Source organism: Myxocyprinus asiaticus, chromosome 22 (assembly GCF_019703515.2).
Source record: "Myxocyprinus asiaticus isolate MX2 ecotype Aquarium Trade chromosome 22, UBuf_Myxa_2, whole genome shotgun sequence".
Lineage (NCBI taxonomy): Eukaryota > Metazoa > Chordata > Actinopteri > Cypriniformes > Catostomidae > Myxocyprinus > Myxocyprinus asiaticus.
Window position 1 is genome coordinate 39872567 of NC_059365.1, and position 17407 is coordinate 39889973.

Consider the following 17407-nt stretch of genomic DNA (forward strand, 5'->3'; position numbering starts at 1 on the left):
CATTATAAGAGTTCTTTGTGAGTGAAATAACCTATCCTTTATTTATGTAGAACCTACACAAGCATACCATAGAGCACAAATTATGATTAAAATTATAATTATAATTATTACAATTAGTATATAATATTATTGCATAATATTAAGCATACAATGTAAAGATTATGTATAGTGGCAATCTAGTAGCTTCTAGACTTTTTTTTTAAATTATTACAGCGATGCAGCACCTAATTTTTAATTTTCTTTTTGCATTTGGGCCCCGACCGAAAAAGATAAAGGGATAGTTCACCTACAAATTAATTCTTTCAACATTTTCTCACTCTCATGCCATCACAGATATGTGTGACTTTCCTCCTTCTGATGAACACAAACAAAGATTTTTAGAAGAATATTTCAGCTCTGTAGGTTCATACAATGCAAGTGAATGGTGACGAAAACTTTGATGCTCCAAAAAGTACATAAAGGCAGCATAAAAGTAATCCATAAGACTCCAGTGGTTAAATCATGTCTTCAGAAGTGATTCTGTTGGTTTTGGGTGAGAACAGACCGAAATATAACTTTTTCACTGTACATGTTGCCATTGCAGTCTTCAGGCACGATTACGACTTCAAGCTCGATTACACTGCCTAGTGCTTGGTGCAGAACGCTAGATGGCTCTAGGAAGTGTAATCGAGTTTGAAATCATGATCGTCAAGGAGACTGCTGATGTCAAGATTTATTTATTTTATTTTTTATGGATTTTCTCCCCTTTTCTCCCCAATTTGGAATGCCCAATTCCCAATGCGCTCTAAGTCCTCTTGGTGGTGTAGTGACTCGCCTCAATCCGGATGGCGGAGGACGAATCTCAGTTGCCTCTGTGTCTGAGACCATCAATCTGCGCATCTAATCATGTGGCTTGTTGAGCGCATTACCGCGGAGACCTAGCACGTGTGGAGGCTTCACGCTATTCTCCATGGTATCTACGCACAACTCACCACGCGCCACACCGAGAGTGAGAACCACATTATAGCGACTACGAGGAGGTTACCCCATGTGACTCTACCCATCCTAGCAACCGGATCAATTGATTGCTTGGAACTGGAGTCACTCAGCACACCCTGGATTCGAACTTAAGACTCCAGGTGTGATAGTCAGCATCAGTACTCGCTGAGCTACCCAGTCCCCCAACGTCAAGATTTATAGTGGAAAAAGGAGTTACATTTTGGTCTGTTCCCAAAACCGATTTGATCATATGGATTACTTTTATGCTGCCTTGAGTGCCTTCTGTGCTTTTTGAAACTTCAAAGTTTTGGACCTGCAGAGCTGAGATACTCAAAAAATCTTTGTGTTCAGCAGAAGAAAGTCATACACATCTGGGATGACATGAGTGTGAGTAAATGATGAGAATTTTCTTGTTTGGGTGAACTGTTCTTTTAAATGTGGCGCTGTATGGTGACTGTAAAATGCATGATTTTTATGGATGTTTTCCATTTGAAGCATGAAGTTTGAAAACCACAGGACTGAAAAGGGTGTCTACATTTTGTATTGTGTGTGTTCAGTGAATAAACCCATAAAATCATTTGTTTGTCAAAGAGTTCATAACTTCATATTACAGCTGTGTGCTGTCCTGCATGGAAATGAGTGACATGATTCAATCTACCACTCAAACAGTATGTTGACAATGAACATTTCATCAAAACATTTCAGGTTTGTTTGCAGAAGCAGGGTTTGGAGAGAGATCTAGTGGAAGTAAGGGGAACACTGAAGAACACAGAGACTGACCTGAGAGAGAGTCAGAAAAGAGAGACACAGACAGAGGCCAAACTCACGGTACAACAACAAACACACACTACAGAATACAGAATTCTGTGTGGCACTGAAATTACATTTATATTCACATGAAAAATGTTTCAGTTAATTTTTTTTAAGCACTGATTCATTTGCATCATCACTCAAAAATGATCACAGAAGTCCCTGCATGGCATTCTATATGCTGAAAATTGTTTCTGTAAATATTGTGGATTATCACTATGTATTGTTTATTGGTTTATACAAATAAAAATGTTTGGGTGTTTCTCCAACTTTGGGGATTTTTGTGTCCCAAAGGTTGATTTTCAACAAAACTGGTTTAAAGTTTTTTATTATTTTTTATATATATATATATATATATATATATATATATATATATATATATATATACGCAAAGGTCTCTAAAACAGAATTGGAAACTTTTTATCAGACCTTCTTCATTTATCTTTGGTACTTTTCAAATGACTTTTTATATATAGATTTGACTGTTTTAGTCTTGTCCCAGACCCAGACTTTTAATATTAATCTATGAAAATCCATTATAAAAGTTATTACATGTTTAAATCTGATAATTTAAGCAAAGTGAAATAAACACAAACCATTTCAATATTTGTGTAAAAATTAATTTGTCAAATTACAATTACGATGTTAGCTATAAAATTAGCCTTAGCAAGACAAAAGAGTTGGTCAGTTTATTTAAAAACAAAACAAAAAGAAAAACGTAAAAATGTCATGTGATGCGTGTACACACACGGTTGGACATTGCAAAACAAATTACAAATAAATACAATTTTGAAAAGAGTTTAGAGACTTTGAGACCCGAAGTTGAAGAAACACTCGATCAAATGTCGTTAATTTAGTCAGTAACAAGTGTAGAAATTTATTTCCGCTATATCGGCCAGCCCAAACACAAACACACAGACAGATCAGAGAGAGACAAACAGACCAAGCTCTCAGTGCAACAATACTGTTACTGACTAAGCTGAACTGAGACTGAGGTATAGCACCATTATCTCCTTATGACTAGTGTTTCATGCTGGGGCATGGGTTTAATCGCTTTATTTTTAGACTGCATTCAGCTTGTATTATAATCACCAAAACCTTTTATGCTGTTTGAAGAACTTTTATAAAAGACAGGAGTCAGTGCAGTGTAAAATTATGAGGATCAGGATTTCTGTTGGATCAACCTCTTTGTTTGAATATCTTCATTATGTTTTATTAGGTGTGTTTTTGCAGACATGCCTTGTTCTGAACTCTTCTACGCTTTAGTGTTTAGTTGCAAGGCTTCTCTTTGCTTCAGTTTTTATTATTGAAATTTTGTCCATTTAAACAATACAGTTTTTTTATTTTTTTTTATTGTTGCTTATTTAAATGTATATAATAGTCATTTAACATGTTTGTCAAGCCTGTTTGTTATTGTGACCATGCACGTCTCATCCTGTCCTTTAGGAGGCACTGAGGGAGAGTGAGAGTCTCACTGTGTCTCTGGGGCAGATGAAGAAACAGGAGAAAGCTCTGCAGGAGGAGGTGAAAAGACTGACTGAGGAGCTTGCTGAGGCCCTCAAGCTTATTAAAGAACTGCAGGGTGAGACGGGGAAAAAATCTGGTCCCCCACGTACAAAGATTTTGTGTGTGTTAGTGTTGGCCCTGCCCTTTCCCTCATATCGCATGTGTTTGGCTCCCTCTTTTGACCAGATTTCGACAATGCACCTTCCAAAATCACATTGTACAAGAAGTCTGTCATGATTTAAACAGACAGTCTAGTAAAAAAAAAAAGTGTATTACTATTGCTCACTTCAGATGTGATGATTATTATCAATTAATAATTATTAATTATTATATGTAATTATTCATTGCACATTATTAGTTGAACTTAAGGATGTGCTTAAATTTGCTCAGATGTTATCTGAGTGATAAGTCGGTGTTATGAAACCATGTATAATAAGACTGCATTATGTTCATGATACACTGATCAGACGCGTTCATAGAGATATACAGATATTCAAACAGATATTCAAATATATAGTATATTAATAATACTAAAAAAATAATATAATGTATTAAAGAAATATCTTCTGATGTTCTGTTGTGCAACAGTTCATTTGACAAAAATATCTCTATTTCGGATTGTACTTTGAGGATTTTGTATTTTAAAAAATTAGATACAAATAATGCAATTTTATGTTGAAAAAGTTAACTTAATGAAAATAATTATATTTTCATTTGATTTTAAAGTTTAATGAATTCATTTGAGTGGACAATTTTGATAACAAAATGTAATTAAACTGTCGAATAAGAATTCAGAAACAAAAAATCAAATAATCACAATATACAGTGGTGTGAAAAAGTGTTTGCCCCCTTCCTGATTTCTTATTTTTTTGCATGTTTGTCACACTTAAATGTTTCAGATCATCAAACAAGTTTAAATATTAGTCAAAGATAACACAAGTAAACACAAAATGCAGTTTTTAAATGAAGGTTGTTATTATTAAGGGAAAACAAAATCCAAACCTACATGGCCCTGTGTGAAAAAGTGTTTGCCCCGCCTGTTAAAACATAACTTAACTGTGGTTTATCACACCTGAGTTCAATTTCTCTAGCCACTCCCAGGCCTGATTACTGCCACACCTGTTCTCAATCAAGAAATCACTTAAATAGGACCTGCCTGACAAAGTGAAGTAGACCAAAAGATCTTCAAAAGCTAGACATCATGCTGAGATCCAAAGAAATTCAGGAACAAATGAGAAAGAAAGTAATTGAGATCTGTCAGTCCGGAAAAGGTTATAAAGCCATTTCTAAAGCTTTGGGACTCAAGAGAACCACAGTGAGAGCCATTATCCACAAATGGCGAAAACATGGAACAGTGGTGAACCTTCCCAGGAGTGGCCGGCTGACCCAAATTATCCCAAGAGCGCAGCGACGACTCATCCAAGAGGTCACAAAAGACCCCACAACAACATCCAAAGAACTGCAGGCCTCACTTGCCTCAGTTAAGGTCAGTGTTCATGACTCCACCATAAGAAGGAGACTGGGCAAAAATGGCCTGCATGGCAGAGTTCCAAGACGAAAACCACTGCTGAGCAAAAAGAACATTAAGGCTCGTCTCATTTTTGCCAGAAAACATCTTGATGATCCCCAAGACGTTTGGGAACATACTCTGTGGACTGACGAGACAAAAGTTGAACTTTTTGGAAGGTGTGTGTCCCATTACATCTGGCGTAAAAGTAACACCGCATTTCAGAAAAAGAACATCATACCAACAGTAAAATATGGTGGTCGTAGTGTGATGGTCTGGGGTTTTGCTGCTTCAGGACCTGGAAGACTTGCTGTGATAAATGGAACCATGAATTCTGCTGTCTACCAAAAAATCCTGAAGGAGAATGTCCGGCCATCTGTTCGTGACCTCAAGCAGAAGCGAACTTGGGTTCTGCAGCGGGACAATGATCCAAAACACACCAGCAAGTCCACCTCTGAATGGCTGAAGAAAAACAAAATGAAGACTTTGGAGTGGCCTAGTCAAAGTCCTGACCTGAATCCTATTGAGAAGCTGTGGCATGACCTTAAAAAGGCAGTTCATGCTCAAAAACCCTCCAATGTGGCTGAATTACAACAATTCTGCAAAGATGAGTGGGCCAAAATTCCTCCACAGCGCTGTAAAAGACTCATTGCAAGTTATCGCAAACGCTTGATTGCAGTTGTTGCTGCTAAGGGTGGCCCAACCAGTTATTAGGTTTAGGGGGCAATCACTTTTTCACACAGGGCCATGTAGGTTTGGATTTTGTTTTCCCTTAATAATAACAACCTTCATTTAAAAACTGCATTTTGTGTTTACTTGTGTTATCTTTGACTAATATTTAAACTTGTTTGATGATCTGAAACATTTAAGTGTGACAAACATGCAAAAAAAATAAGAAATCAGGAAGGGGGCAAACACTTTTTCACACCACTGTACATCATGACCATCATGTGTTTTTGCTTAAATATTACACCTGTTGAGCACATAAAATGTCCTGGAAAATTGTGCCTATAAAATGTATTATAGTGCAACAAAAATGCTTAAATACTCTCTTCGACTGGTTGGTTGTTGGTCGATTAGTCAGCCTTCCTGGCCTTTCCCTGAACTCCATTCTGCGCCATGCCTTACACCCCTTAATGGGATAGTTCACCCAAAAATTATAATTCTCTTATTTACTCACACTCATACTGTCACAAACTCATTTGACTTTTTTTCTTCTGCGGAACACAGAGATGTTTTGATTGAGATATGATGTGAATATATCCATTCAATGTAAGTCAATGGGGACCAAAACTTTCAAGCTGCAAAAAGGAAATAAAGGCAGTATAAAGGTAATCTATATGAATCAAATGGTTAAATCAATGTCTTCTGAAGCTATGCATTTGCTTTGGATGAGAAACAGACCAAAATGTAAGTATTTATTTACTATAAATCTTGACATCGGGCCCAATTGGAACACAGTGCAGGCTTCAGCACAGAGATGCTTTGATGCTGCGCCCGGTTGCCAGGTGCACAATCCCAGTTTCTTTATACATTAGTAAGACATTGCATTTTCATTTTCTAGTGTTTACCATCAACCTTTTGGCAATCGTGGTACATTTTAAATGTATCCCCAAAACTTCAACCGGAGATTCTATAATTTTAACTCGCATCTGCATTTTCAAAACAGCCCAACTGGGCGTGAAAACCGCAAACCTGGCAACACGGTATCTGGTCCGCGAAGAGCGTTCTGTGCTTGTGTCAAGCATGTGGAAGTGTGTGAGTGAGCTTGTATCATTAATTTGCCAAGGAGACTGTGGATGGTAAGATTTATAGTGAATACATTTTGGTCTGTTTTTCACTTAAAGCAATTATATAATTTCAGAAGACATGGTTTGAACAACTTGAGTCTTATGGATTACTTTTATGCTGCCTTATGTGCTTTTTGGGGCTTGAAAATTTTGGACCCATTGACCTACATTGTATGGGCAAAAACAACTCATGCATCCTTCAAAATATCAACTTGTTTATCGCAGAAGAAAGAAAGTAATACAAGTTCAAAACAGCAAAATGTTAGTAAATGATGAGAGAATTATTTTTTGATGAACCTTTTTGGTTTCTCTTTAACCATCATAAAATCACTAATGCACAGCCGGACATACGTATTGAAAGTTATTATATGATTATTATTAAGTAGGTTATTGAGGGTGCCAGTGAATTGATTTGCTCCTTTTCTGTTTTCTTGATTTTTCTTTTATCTTTAGCTCAGCTGGCTGCTCCTCCTCCAGCAGTGTCTGGTCCTCACATCAGCTCAGCAGGAGACTGCTTCTCGCCCTCCATTTCACTCCACCGTGACAACTCTCCTCCATACCAACACTCCACTCAGAAAAAGAGAACTCTAAAAACAGGGAGAACAAGAGAAGAGGAGAGGAAGAAGTACCCCTCCGGCAGAGAGCCAGGAGAGGGCATTGATTCTGAGTACATTGGGAACTTTGATTCTGAGGAGTCAAGAAAAAGAGTCATAACACATCAAAGTGGATCTCTAAGAATGAGTGAAACTGATGTGGACATCTCAGTTACAGAACAAGACACCGGCATATCATTTACGTCTGGTTCAATTAATGCCACAATGCCTAAAAGTGAATCGGACATCTCTTGCAGCCTACTGACAGATGTTGGAAATGACACATCAGGTAACCCAGAAAAATGTGACGCCATGTTTCAAAAAGATCTAAAGAAGGAGAATGCAGAGCTTCGTGATGAACTTAGAGAGGTTAAATATGAGCTTCAGAAGCGACTTGAGGACCTCGAGACTCAGAGGAGGGCAGAAACAGAGGCAAGGACCAAACTGAAACATCTGAGTCGCAAACACTCGACCCAGACAGAGCAGCAACGCGCCAAAGCTCTTGAGCTCAAAGAGAGCATCTGCAAACTGGAGACCCAACTGGAGCAAGAGAAGAAAGAGACCACAAAACTGAGAGAATCTCTTGATGTGTTAGAAAGAGAAGCTGAGAAGAGACAGGAAGAGAATGAGAAAGATGATAAAGAGGGTACCAGGCTGAAGGAAGTCTTGGCTGAGATAGAGAAAAAGGAGACATCCATGAAGGAAGAGATGGTGGGGATGAAAAAAGAGCTAGAAGACCTTCAGCTCAAGCTTGCACAGGAACGGGAGGAAAGAGAGCAGGAGAGAGAAGAGAAGAGGAAGCAAATCAGAAGAGAAGAGATGGAAGGATTGAAGATTGCACAGCTTCAAGAAGAGCTGGACAATCTTCGCAAGTCTGCGAGTTTAGAAGAGAAGATATCAAAAGACAATCTTCCTGTGACATATTTACAACTAGAACGCCACCTAAGTACTGATAAGAAAGCTCTTGTAGAAAACGAAAATGATTGGCAAGAGTCCATCTGTGACTCTGTGAACCTTCAGAACACTTTGGTCAGCAAAGAAACCAGAACAATGGAGGTGATTACGGATCTTGGACAACAAAGGACAACCACACAGAGCAGGACGTCAACTGCCGAGATAGGAGGGACAGAAGCTGCAGATATGGACAGCACTACTATTTTAGTTTTGGAGGTAGAGCGCTTGAAGGGGGCGAGAGACCGGGAGGCAGAAAAGGCAAAGCTAGCCCAAGGAAAGCTGGAAGACCTTCAGAAGCAAGTGACCAAAGAGACCAAGCATCTGACCCAAGCTTTTGAAAGCCAAAGCAGACACATTGAGAACCTGCTCAGAGAGCTGCATGACAAAGAGTGCACCCTTCAGAGGCAGTGTGAGGAACTGCAAAAATGTCAAGAGAAAATCTGTCTTCTAGAAGAAACACATACTAGGGAGAACATCATCCTCAATAAGGCCTCTACACATCCTGAAACATCAACAGAGATCTCAAGAGAGCTAAGCTGTGATTCCGTCTTCAGCAACACAAGCATTAGCGACCATGACATTTTTAATGACGATATGCCACAGATTTTGAAGGTCTTGCAGCCTAGTGTGCAGCTGCCTGTTGAACACTCCGTTAATCAAACCGTTGAAGAAACCAACACTAGTGATATATCTCATAAGCTACAAGCAGTGACTGAAGTTTCCAAGCTGCATGAATTATGTCTCACTTCAGACATACATTGTGGAAATGCTCCAACGTCTGGCACAAATTCTGAAGCACATGCTCTTTCTGAGATACTTGATAAGAACGCCAAGGAATCAGAGTACTCCACTGTAGTAAGTTCTCACTTGCAAACTGAACAGTCGGGAGTTCGGAACTTTCAACATGACATTCCAGAACCCTCCACAGATGATGTCAGTGAGCTGGAAAGGGTAACGAAGCAATTACAAGACGCTCAACTTCAACTGAATGTGTTGAAGGCTCAGATTGATGAGCTTGTTCTTGAGGGAGGCGTGGCAAAGGAAGAACTGCTGTCCATTAGACAAGAAAATGAAGGGTTGAGATTGAAACTAAGACACGTGGACAAAGACAGTATCTCTGAACAAAATGCCGCCTTAGCTTTCATCAAAAATGGAAAAAATGGTCTATCAGGAACAAATACAGACGGGGAACAAAACAGCGCCCCCTTAGGACAGGAGGAGTCTGATGAACTTGAAAACTTTAAAGATGGAGAGATGGAGCAAATAAAAGGCACAGAGGAGAGTACAAGATGTGAATATGACCACTCATCTAAAGCAAAGGTTGACTCTCTTCAGGAGCAGGTAAATTTAAGGTCAAAACAAAACAAAAAAATGTTTTTACTTTATATTCTTAATAGTTCCTGGTCTCATTAAGCATGTTTCCACAATCGGCCAAACAGTTTGCACAGTTTTTTCACTTACAGTGAGAGCAGAAAAATCAGATCCTGAAAACTCTTGATGTGTGTAACATATTTAAATATTTCAGTGGAAGCATCACTAAAAAATGGCAAATTATTATTGCTCATAATTATGCCTGAAACCTACTTGATGCAAGTACCCGAACGTAGACCAGAGCACTTGTTGCCAATGTGTGGTCCAGTTGGACATACTTAACGTGCGTTCTTGCGTTACCGTGGCGGTAACAAACCTCAGTACTCAAGGGGGCATTAGAGTGACCTTCAAAAGTTTGTGCCAATGTGTTATTAATCAGGTAAGTTGCCAAAAATATATAGATCTTGTCTTGCTCTTCTATGATGGTATTTAACTTAAAAGAGTAAACTCAATGTAGAAGTGGACAGTTCGCATTAATGTCAGCTATAGATCCCCTAGCAGCAACGTTGAGAATGCAACACAAATACAGTATGTGCTGACATATGTACATATTTCAGAATGCCGCAACGCTCTAAACCGAGCTTGCGTACCTAGAAGCGTCTGCATTTACTTGTTTGCGAAAAGTATGTTTTGGGCTTGAGAGTTAGGTTTTTTTTAAAAATCCCTAACCCTAAGTATTACATTTTGGCACGTAGCTTGCGGTTTATTTTTTTTGCCTGATAAATGATAAAACTGGTGAAAAGATTCCATTGTGATCACATTGACCCTGTTTACACCTGGTATTAAGATGTTTTTCGGACAATCCAATCAAAAGTGTTCAACACTAAATACAGGTGCAAACTTCTTCAAAATGTTTTGTGATCGGATCACAAAAACCACCTACCGAGGAAGTTAAAAACGCATGTGACCACATCACATTTGTGTTTTAAATGCCAATCCGTCTGTCAATCAACCACTGCGCTAAAACAAGAGTTTAAACTTTGTGGCTTTAAAAGGGTAATTAACCGTCCGATCTGAAAATTTGAAAAACCGCAAACCTAAGCCTGCAAAAGAACTTCACAGAACACCTTAACTGTGCCTGATATCAACATGCAGTGACACAGATGAGAAGCACACATGTCTGAAGCCTAGTTAAAACAGGTTCTCCACTAAAATAATGGAGAATTCTGCTCAAAATTTTGCATTTGTGCTTGGATAAAATTTCAACTGCATCTAGAAAGAACAGTGTGATTGATGTGTCGTCATGAAATCTGAGACCCTCCCCTCGAAATTTGAGCTCAAATAGTCACAGGAGACCAGGTGTAAAAAGTGATGTGTCTCACCTGACCACATGTGATCGAACACCTGAGATGCATCTTAATACCATGTGTAAACGGGGATAGCAAATCCATAGCATCTAGTTTATTTTTTATTTGTTTGATTCATATTCTGTGTGACCCCCAGATACAAGCACTACAAGCTCAGATCAAGCACCTCTCCGAGCAGAACAAAACACAAGCTGAGGAACTAGAACTCTGGAATAACTCAGCCATGGGAGAAACAGTGGGCAGCAACTCCTCCACCATCGTGCTTAAAGAGTTTGAGATATTCCTCCCCTGCAGACCCACCGAGCTGCACATGCAGTCCCAACAGACTAGGTAACATACCGTACAGCAATTTGACTGACATTTGTTTAAGATAAGTATGCGATAAGCGGTATAATAGTGTAAATTGTGATTGTTCTAAATGCATTTAGAAAGCAGTGTAAGGCTTTTAAAGTGAATTATGGAAATCTTGGTACTGAGGTAGTAAATTTTGGGAAGGTAAACACAGGTCTTGTGTGTGAGTGATGTTTATGCAAGACCCTTTCCCTCCTCATCAGTCTACACACTGTCTACTGTAGGACCATGATGCACCAGTGCACTGTCACAGACATGACATATCAGTGTGGACTGGAGGATCGGAATGAGCAGACCAACTTGGGGCAACATGTGTCACCTGAAACACAAATGGTGAATGACGTGAGTGAGTCTCAGAGACCTGCTGAGGTAAGTAAAGTCTCATAACATGCATGTGCCTTTATATATTCACAAATTCTGAAATGTGATTAAGTCTACTTAAAGGAACACTTCCCCCAAAAATGACAATTCTGTCATTTACTTAACCTCATATCATTTTCAGGCCTGTATTACTTTCTTGTGCCTTGGAAAATAAACGGAGATATTTAGCAGAATGTCTCACGTGCTCTTTTTTTTTCGTACAATAAAAAGTAAATAGGGATGTGTGCTGTGCTCAAAAAGTGACAAAAAAAAGCTCCTTAAAAAACATCCATACAACTCATGCACTATATCCCAAGTTTTCTAAAGCTTCATGATAGCTTTGAGTGGAGAACAGTCATTGTTCTCTGAAAATCCTCCCCTCTGTTGCAGCTCTCAAATCTCATTAGTGTCACCTATATTTTCAAATATGGCTTGTGAAGACTCGTCATGCCAGGTTTGACATTGGAAATTTGAAATGCAATCCAATAGTCGGTCATAATGCAACTACTGTACTGTATATATTAACAAAAAATTCTAAACAAAATCCTTGAACCTCAGAAATTATTTGTTTCTATGGATTGTGTCATTAATTTGCCTCTATATGGTCTTGCAAAATGTTTTCATAACAAAGAAAGTACTCCAGGTAACAGTGGCTATAATGAAACATTATATCAAAACAGAAATACATTTGTTTGGGAACCACATTACATCGGTTGCACTGTGTGTGTCATTCTGTAGATTCAGATGAACCAGCTCATAAAAGCCATTTGTTCGCTAATTGAACTACACTGGTTGTGCTGTATGTGTTTCGTGCTATAGATTCAAAAGAATCTGCTCATAATTGTCATTTGTTGGGGAATCACACTATACTAGATCTGAAATTAACACCCGTCAAGCACCAAATGTGGTTCATTTTTCTATTGGCCTGTGAATTTCGCAGTGTTCTGGTGGGTGCTTTTTCCTTTCTCTTAGTGGCCGTGTCAGCTTCTAAAAGTAATGTTCCAGTTTTGTCCTGAAGGGGGCTCTGTTGTTGACCTACTGTCAGCAAGGTCAGTTGAGAGGGGTTCAGGCAGAACGGTCCTTAGTTAGTTTCCCGCTGATCGTCGATAGCCTCAGTTAGCAGTACATAAAAGCAAGATGAAGGCAATGTTGAGAACCATTCATGTCATCGTAAAGAAGGGAAGACCACTCTTGGATATTGAGTGGATGTGCAAGTAAGTTTTAATTACCCACCACCCCACACACACAAAGTCTCTGGTAATATTGGCATTGTTTTACAGAAACCAGTTCTGCTAACAGTTCTTTAACGTGCATCCTTCCAGTGATGCGGACAGAAAACCAGACTAAAATAAACAGTGTTTTTCAGCGCTGCAACACTGCTACTGAATCTAAACAAATGACTCTTGAGACATTTCTTTATAATCTACAGCGTGAAAGATAATGCGCGACCAGTGTAATCCAAATCTCCCAAAAATGACTCTTTCAGACGATTCTTTTGAGAAAATCAACAACTATAGCTCTACCAGTGTTGTCCGATTCACAAACTTATGACTCTTTTTAGTGAATTAACAATTAACAAGCCTTATTTATCAGTTGGAGCTGACTGGATAAATCTGATTGTATTAATTGACCTGCTCAAAATAACTCAAGAACTGTTATTGTGTTATATGTACTAAACATTTAGTTTTGTTGTAATAAGTGAATAATATGAAGAAAAAACCCATTTTTTTTTCTTTAAAGTAGATCACTTTTAAACATTCATACAGTGGTTTTTATTTGTCTCATGTCTGTCAAATCCATTTTTATAATGCAACAAAACAATAAAAAATTGGCCTGCAAGAAATCTGACTGGCTGGTCATTTTTTTTCATCTACCAAACAGCTTGCTGTAGATTCAGCAAGAATCGACTCATAGAAGTCATTTGTTCAGGAATCAGACTACACTTGTTGTGCTGTAGATTCAGTAGCGGGGCAGCACGAATAAGAACCGGTTCTCAATTCCCATACCTATTTATGCATGTCTCATAACCAAATGTAACATGGCAAGCTTAAATATGCAAAAGTACTAATGACATTTGAGAGATGCCATGGAGGGTGAGATTTTCTTTGTCTGTTTCTCATATAAAGCCATTCTATGGCTTCAGAAAACTAGCAATATAGTGTACCAGATTACTTTTTCATGGTGCTTTTTTTGTTGTTGTCATTTTTGGAACTTGACCGCATCCGATCCCGTTTACTTTGTATGGAAAGGAGCGCCTTGGACTTGGTGGATTTCCCCTTTTGTATTCTACAAAAGAAAAAAAGTCAAATGAGTTTGGAATGACATGAGGGTGAGTGAATGATGATAGAATATTAATTATTAGGAGAACTAACCCTTCTTTAAACTGTTTTCAGGACCTCATGACTGCAAATGAGAAGGTAATGTCCAAAGAAAATGTTCAACAGAGCAACAACGTTGACCACAGTAATGAATGTCCTCCAGTCTATGTCTCAGATATACTGACTAGTAACGCTAAAGACAAACAGTCAGTTAGTTTGACCAAACTAACAGATAATGATGATTCAGAGGCGCAGAGGACTGCCTCAATGTCTCAGAATCAGACTGAAGCAGGTGCACCTAGAGAAAATGGCCAAAGAGATGCCTTAATCAATGTTCTGTTCCCAACCAAAGTAATCATCTCAAAGCCAACCACAGAGTCCCATGGACCTAAAGATTCCCAGATTTCTGGCCATAATGAGGTTGAAACTATGGAAACTGCTGCTTTGGATCAACACAGCCATTGTCGTGGAGACACAACAGAACAACAGAACAGCTATCACACTACTGTAGAAGTTTTGGTACCAAGCAAGAACAACTCTAACGCTGCTCAGGGTCAAAGGGTAGAGGTCAGCAATGTCACTGGAGATCCAAACAGAATGGAAGTCAGAGAGGTTCAGAGTGTGTCCACTCAGACAGAGGAGAGCAGAGAGCCTCTAGAGAAGCAACCTCTCCTCCATGCCAGCACCCAGACAGATGGAGTAGAGCTAGAGATTGAGGAAGATGATAAAGTGCCTGCAGACTCTCCCCCCCTGCCATCTGTTACAGACCAATTGCTGTTGTCCAAGGTGTTCCCAATGAGCAACCCAGCTCACCTTGCAGAACGCATCCGACAAAACCGCAGCCGCATGTCTGCTGCTCACGATGATACAGAGTACGAGCCATACGGTCTACCAGAGGTCGTTATGAAAGGTGAGAATAACCCTGACCAGTAATGTGGGTATATAACTTAAATATACTTGTATTTTTTTTAATCTTGTATACATATCATTTTGTCATCTATACATATATACACTACTTTTATATTACATGTATACTACTTTTGTTTTACTTTTTATATTACATGTATACTTATTCTTTTGCAGGATTTGCTGACATCCCCAGTGGGCCAGCTTGTCCATACGTCCTGCGTAGGGGTCTACTGGGTACTGACGCGATGCCCCTCCCACGCAGAGAGGCCACACCCCAGGAGGAAAATGAAGACATTGAGCCATAGTACTCGCACACCTATACAGCATAGGTATTTGCTGTGTGCCATCACTTAATGCATTTAGAATACATTTAGAAAAGCATTTAAAATGATTTGCACTGCTCTTTTTGGTTATTCTAATTTAATTACAAATTATTCACATTTTCTCTATGCCCTGTTTTAGGCTCTTCTGTTGGAACTAAAGGAATTTTACTTCCTCTTTAAGTGTCAACAGTACCTCTGCGCATCGTGGGAGACTTGTGATAATCTTTGAGCTAAATCAAATGGTTTAGAATTTAAAGTCTTTAATGCTTTGTTTTTTTTTTTCACTTGCTGAAAAGCAATGCCTTATCGTGAATATTGATGTCGTATATAGTTTTGTTTGAGTAGCGGAGGCAAATTTGCTTAGATACTGATGTAATATATTTTTGTTTGTATAGAGGTGGTGTCAGCCCCTGTTTTATAAGACTTGAAGTTTGTGAATTGCCTTATTTATTGACAGACACTCCTTGTAGATTTCCCTTTATGCACTACTTTATGTCAGTACTCTGTGTGTGTGTGTGTGTGTGTGTGTGTGTGTGTGTGTGTGTGTGTGTGTGTGTGTGTGGTATGGCTCAAATCACCCTGAGCCTGTTTCCAATCCTTGTATGGTGATTCACTGTGAAAGACTGTTTTTCTCTCTCTCTTTGTGTCTCTCTGTCATCTAACAACTTTATAACACACAGTGGAGTATTTATATTATCTAGCCCTTTGTAATAAAGCATGGGAGGAATGGATACGTTGTTGATTTGATTAATTTATTTAAATTGAGTGTGTGTGTCTGTCCATGTGTTTTATGCTTTCTGTATTTGTGTGTTGTCTACACATTTGCTATAATGCATGTTTTTTCTAAATGTGAAATGGTTTGTAGGATTTTTAGATTGGTATGTTTACATTATTAAACTTTGTTAGTGAAATACAAATGTTGCTTTGTATTTCTAGATCTGCATTCTGAAAATCTGAAGTTTTTAGATTCATTTAAAATAAGGGCTGTCAATTGATTCAAATTTTTATTCAAATAACATGACATGCAGATTAATCAAATCAATATTTGATTTAACAATATGTAAGTATTTGCTGAAATTGGCCCCCAAATAAAATAATTCAAATAATCAAAATCATAAATATAATAGCTAAATATAATACATGTAATTCAAAAACATTACATTGAGGCAGACATGTAAAGCATTGATTAGACAATACAAAGTGTGTTTTTGTGCCGTTTTTGGAGCGTCTCACTGGTTTTTGACATTTCTAGCCATAAACGTAATATCTCAGCTCTGTAGGTCCTCACAATGCTAGTGAATGGGTACAAAATTTTGAAGCTCCAGAAAGCACATAAAGGCAGCATAACAGTAATCCATAAGACTCCAATGCTTAAATCTATATGTTCAGAAACAATATGATAGGTGTGGGTGAGAAACAGATCAGTATTTACAGCTGAAGTCAGAAGTTTACATACACCTTAGCCAAATACATTTAACTCAGTTTTTCATAATTCCTGACATGTAATCGTAGAACACATTCCCTGTCTGAGGTCAGTTAGGATCACTACTTTAAAGAATGTGAAATGTCAGAATAATAGTAGAGAGAATGATTTATTTCAGCTTTTATTTCTTTCATCACATTCCCAGTTGGTCAGAAGTTTACATACACTTTGTTAATATTTGGCAGCATTGCCTTTAAATTGTTTAACTTGGGTCAAACATTTTGGGTAGCCTTCCACAAGCTTCTCACAATAAGTTGCTGGAATTTTGGCCCATTTCTCCAGACAGAACTGGTGTAATCGAGTCAGGTTTGTAGGCCTCCTTGCTTGCACACACCTTTTCAGTTCTGCCCTCAATTTTCTATCGGTCTGAGGTCAGGGCTTTGTGATGGTCACTCCAGTACCTTGACTTTGTTGTCCTTAAGCCATTTGCCACAACTTTGGAGGTATGCTTGGGGTCATTGTCCATTTGGAAGACCCATTTGCGATCGAGCTTTATCTTCCTGGCTGATTTCCTGAGATTTTGCTCCAATATATTCACATAATTTTCCTTCCTCATGATGCCATCTATTTTATGAAGTGCACCAGTCCATCCTGCAGCAAAGCACCCCACAACATGATGCTGCCACTCCCATGCATCATGGTTGGGATGGTGTTCTTCGGCTTGCAAGCCTCCCTCTTTTCCTCCAAACATAACGGTGGTCATTATGGCCAAACAGTTAAATTATTGTTTAATCAGACCAGAGGACATTTCTCCAAAAAGTAAGATCTTTGTCCCCATGTGCCCTTGCAAACTGTAGTCTGGCTTTTTTATGGTGGTTTTGGAGTAGTGGCTTCTTCCTTGCTGAGC

The 17407-nt window shown here is 38.6% G+C and overlaps 1 protein-coding gene across 3 annotated transcripts in view; it reads left to right on the forward strand.

Moving 5' to 3' along the window:
* Window positions 1–16328, forward strand: part of LOC127413018 (centromere protein F-like) — a 37095-nt gene extending 20767 nt beyond the window's left edge. For 2 of the 3 annotated variants that reach the window (XM_051649799.1, XM_051649800.1), the window contains exons 10-17: window positions 1684–1806; window positions 3235–3370; window positions 7045–9479; window positions 10953–11146; window positions 11392–11536; window positions 13921–14755; window positions 14929–15083; window positions 15217–16328. In XM_051649799.1, the coding sequence (XP_051505759.1) occupies window positions 1684–1806; window positions 3235–3370; window positions 7045–9479; window positions 10953–11146; window positions 11392–11536; window positions 13921–14755; window positions 14929–15059 (3999 nt within the window). In that variant the 3' untranslated portion in view covers window positions 15060–15083; window positions 15217–16328. Of the gene's footprint in view, window positions 1–1683; window positions 1807–3234; window positions 3371–7044; window positions 9480–10952; window positions 11147–11391; window positions 11537–13776; window positions 14756–14928; window positions 15084–15216 lie in introns of those variants that run through there. The other variant, XM_051649801.1, reaches the window with a different exon arrangement.
* Window positions 16329–17407: the final 1079 nt, after the last annotated feature.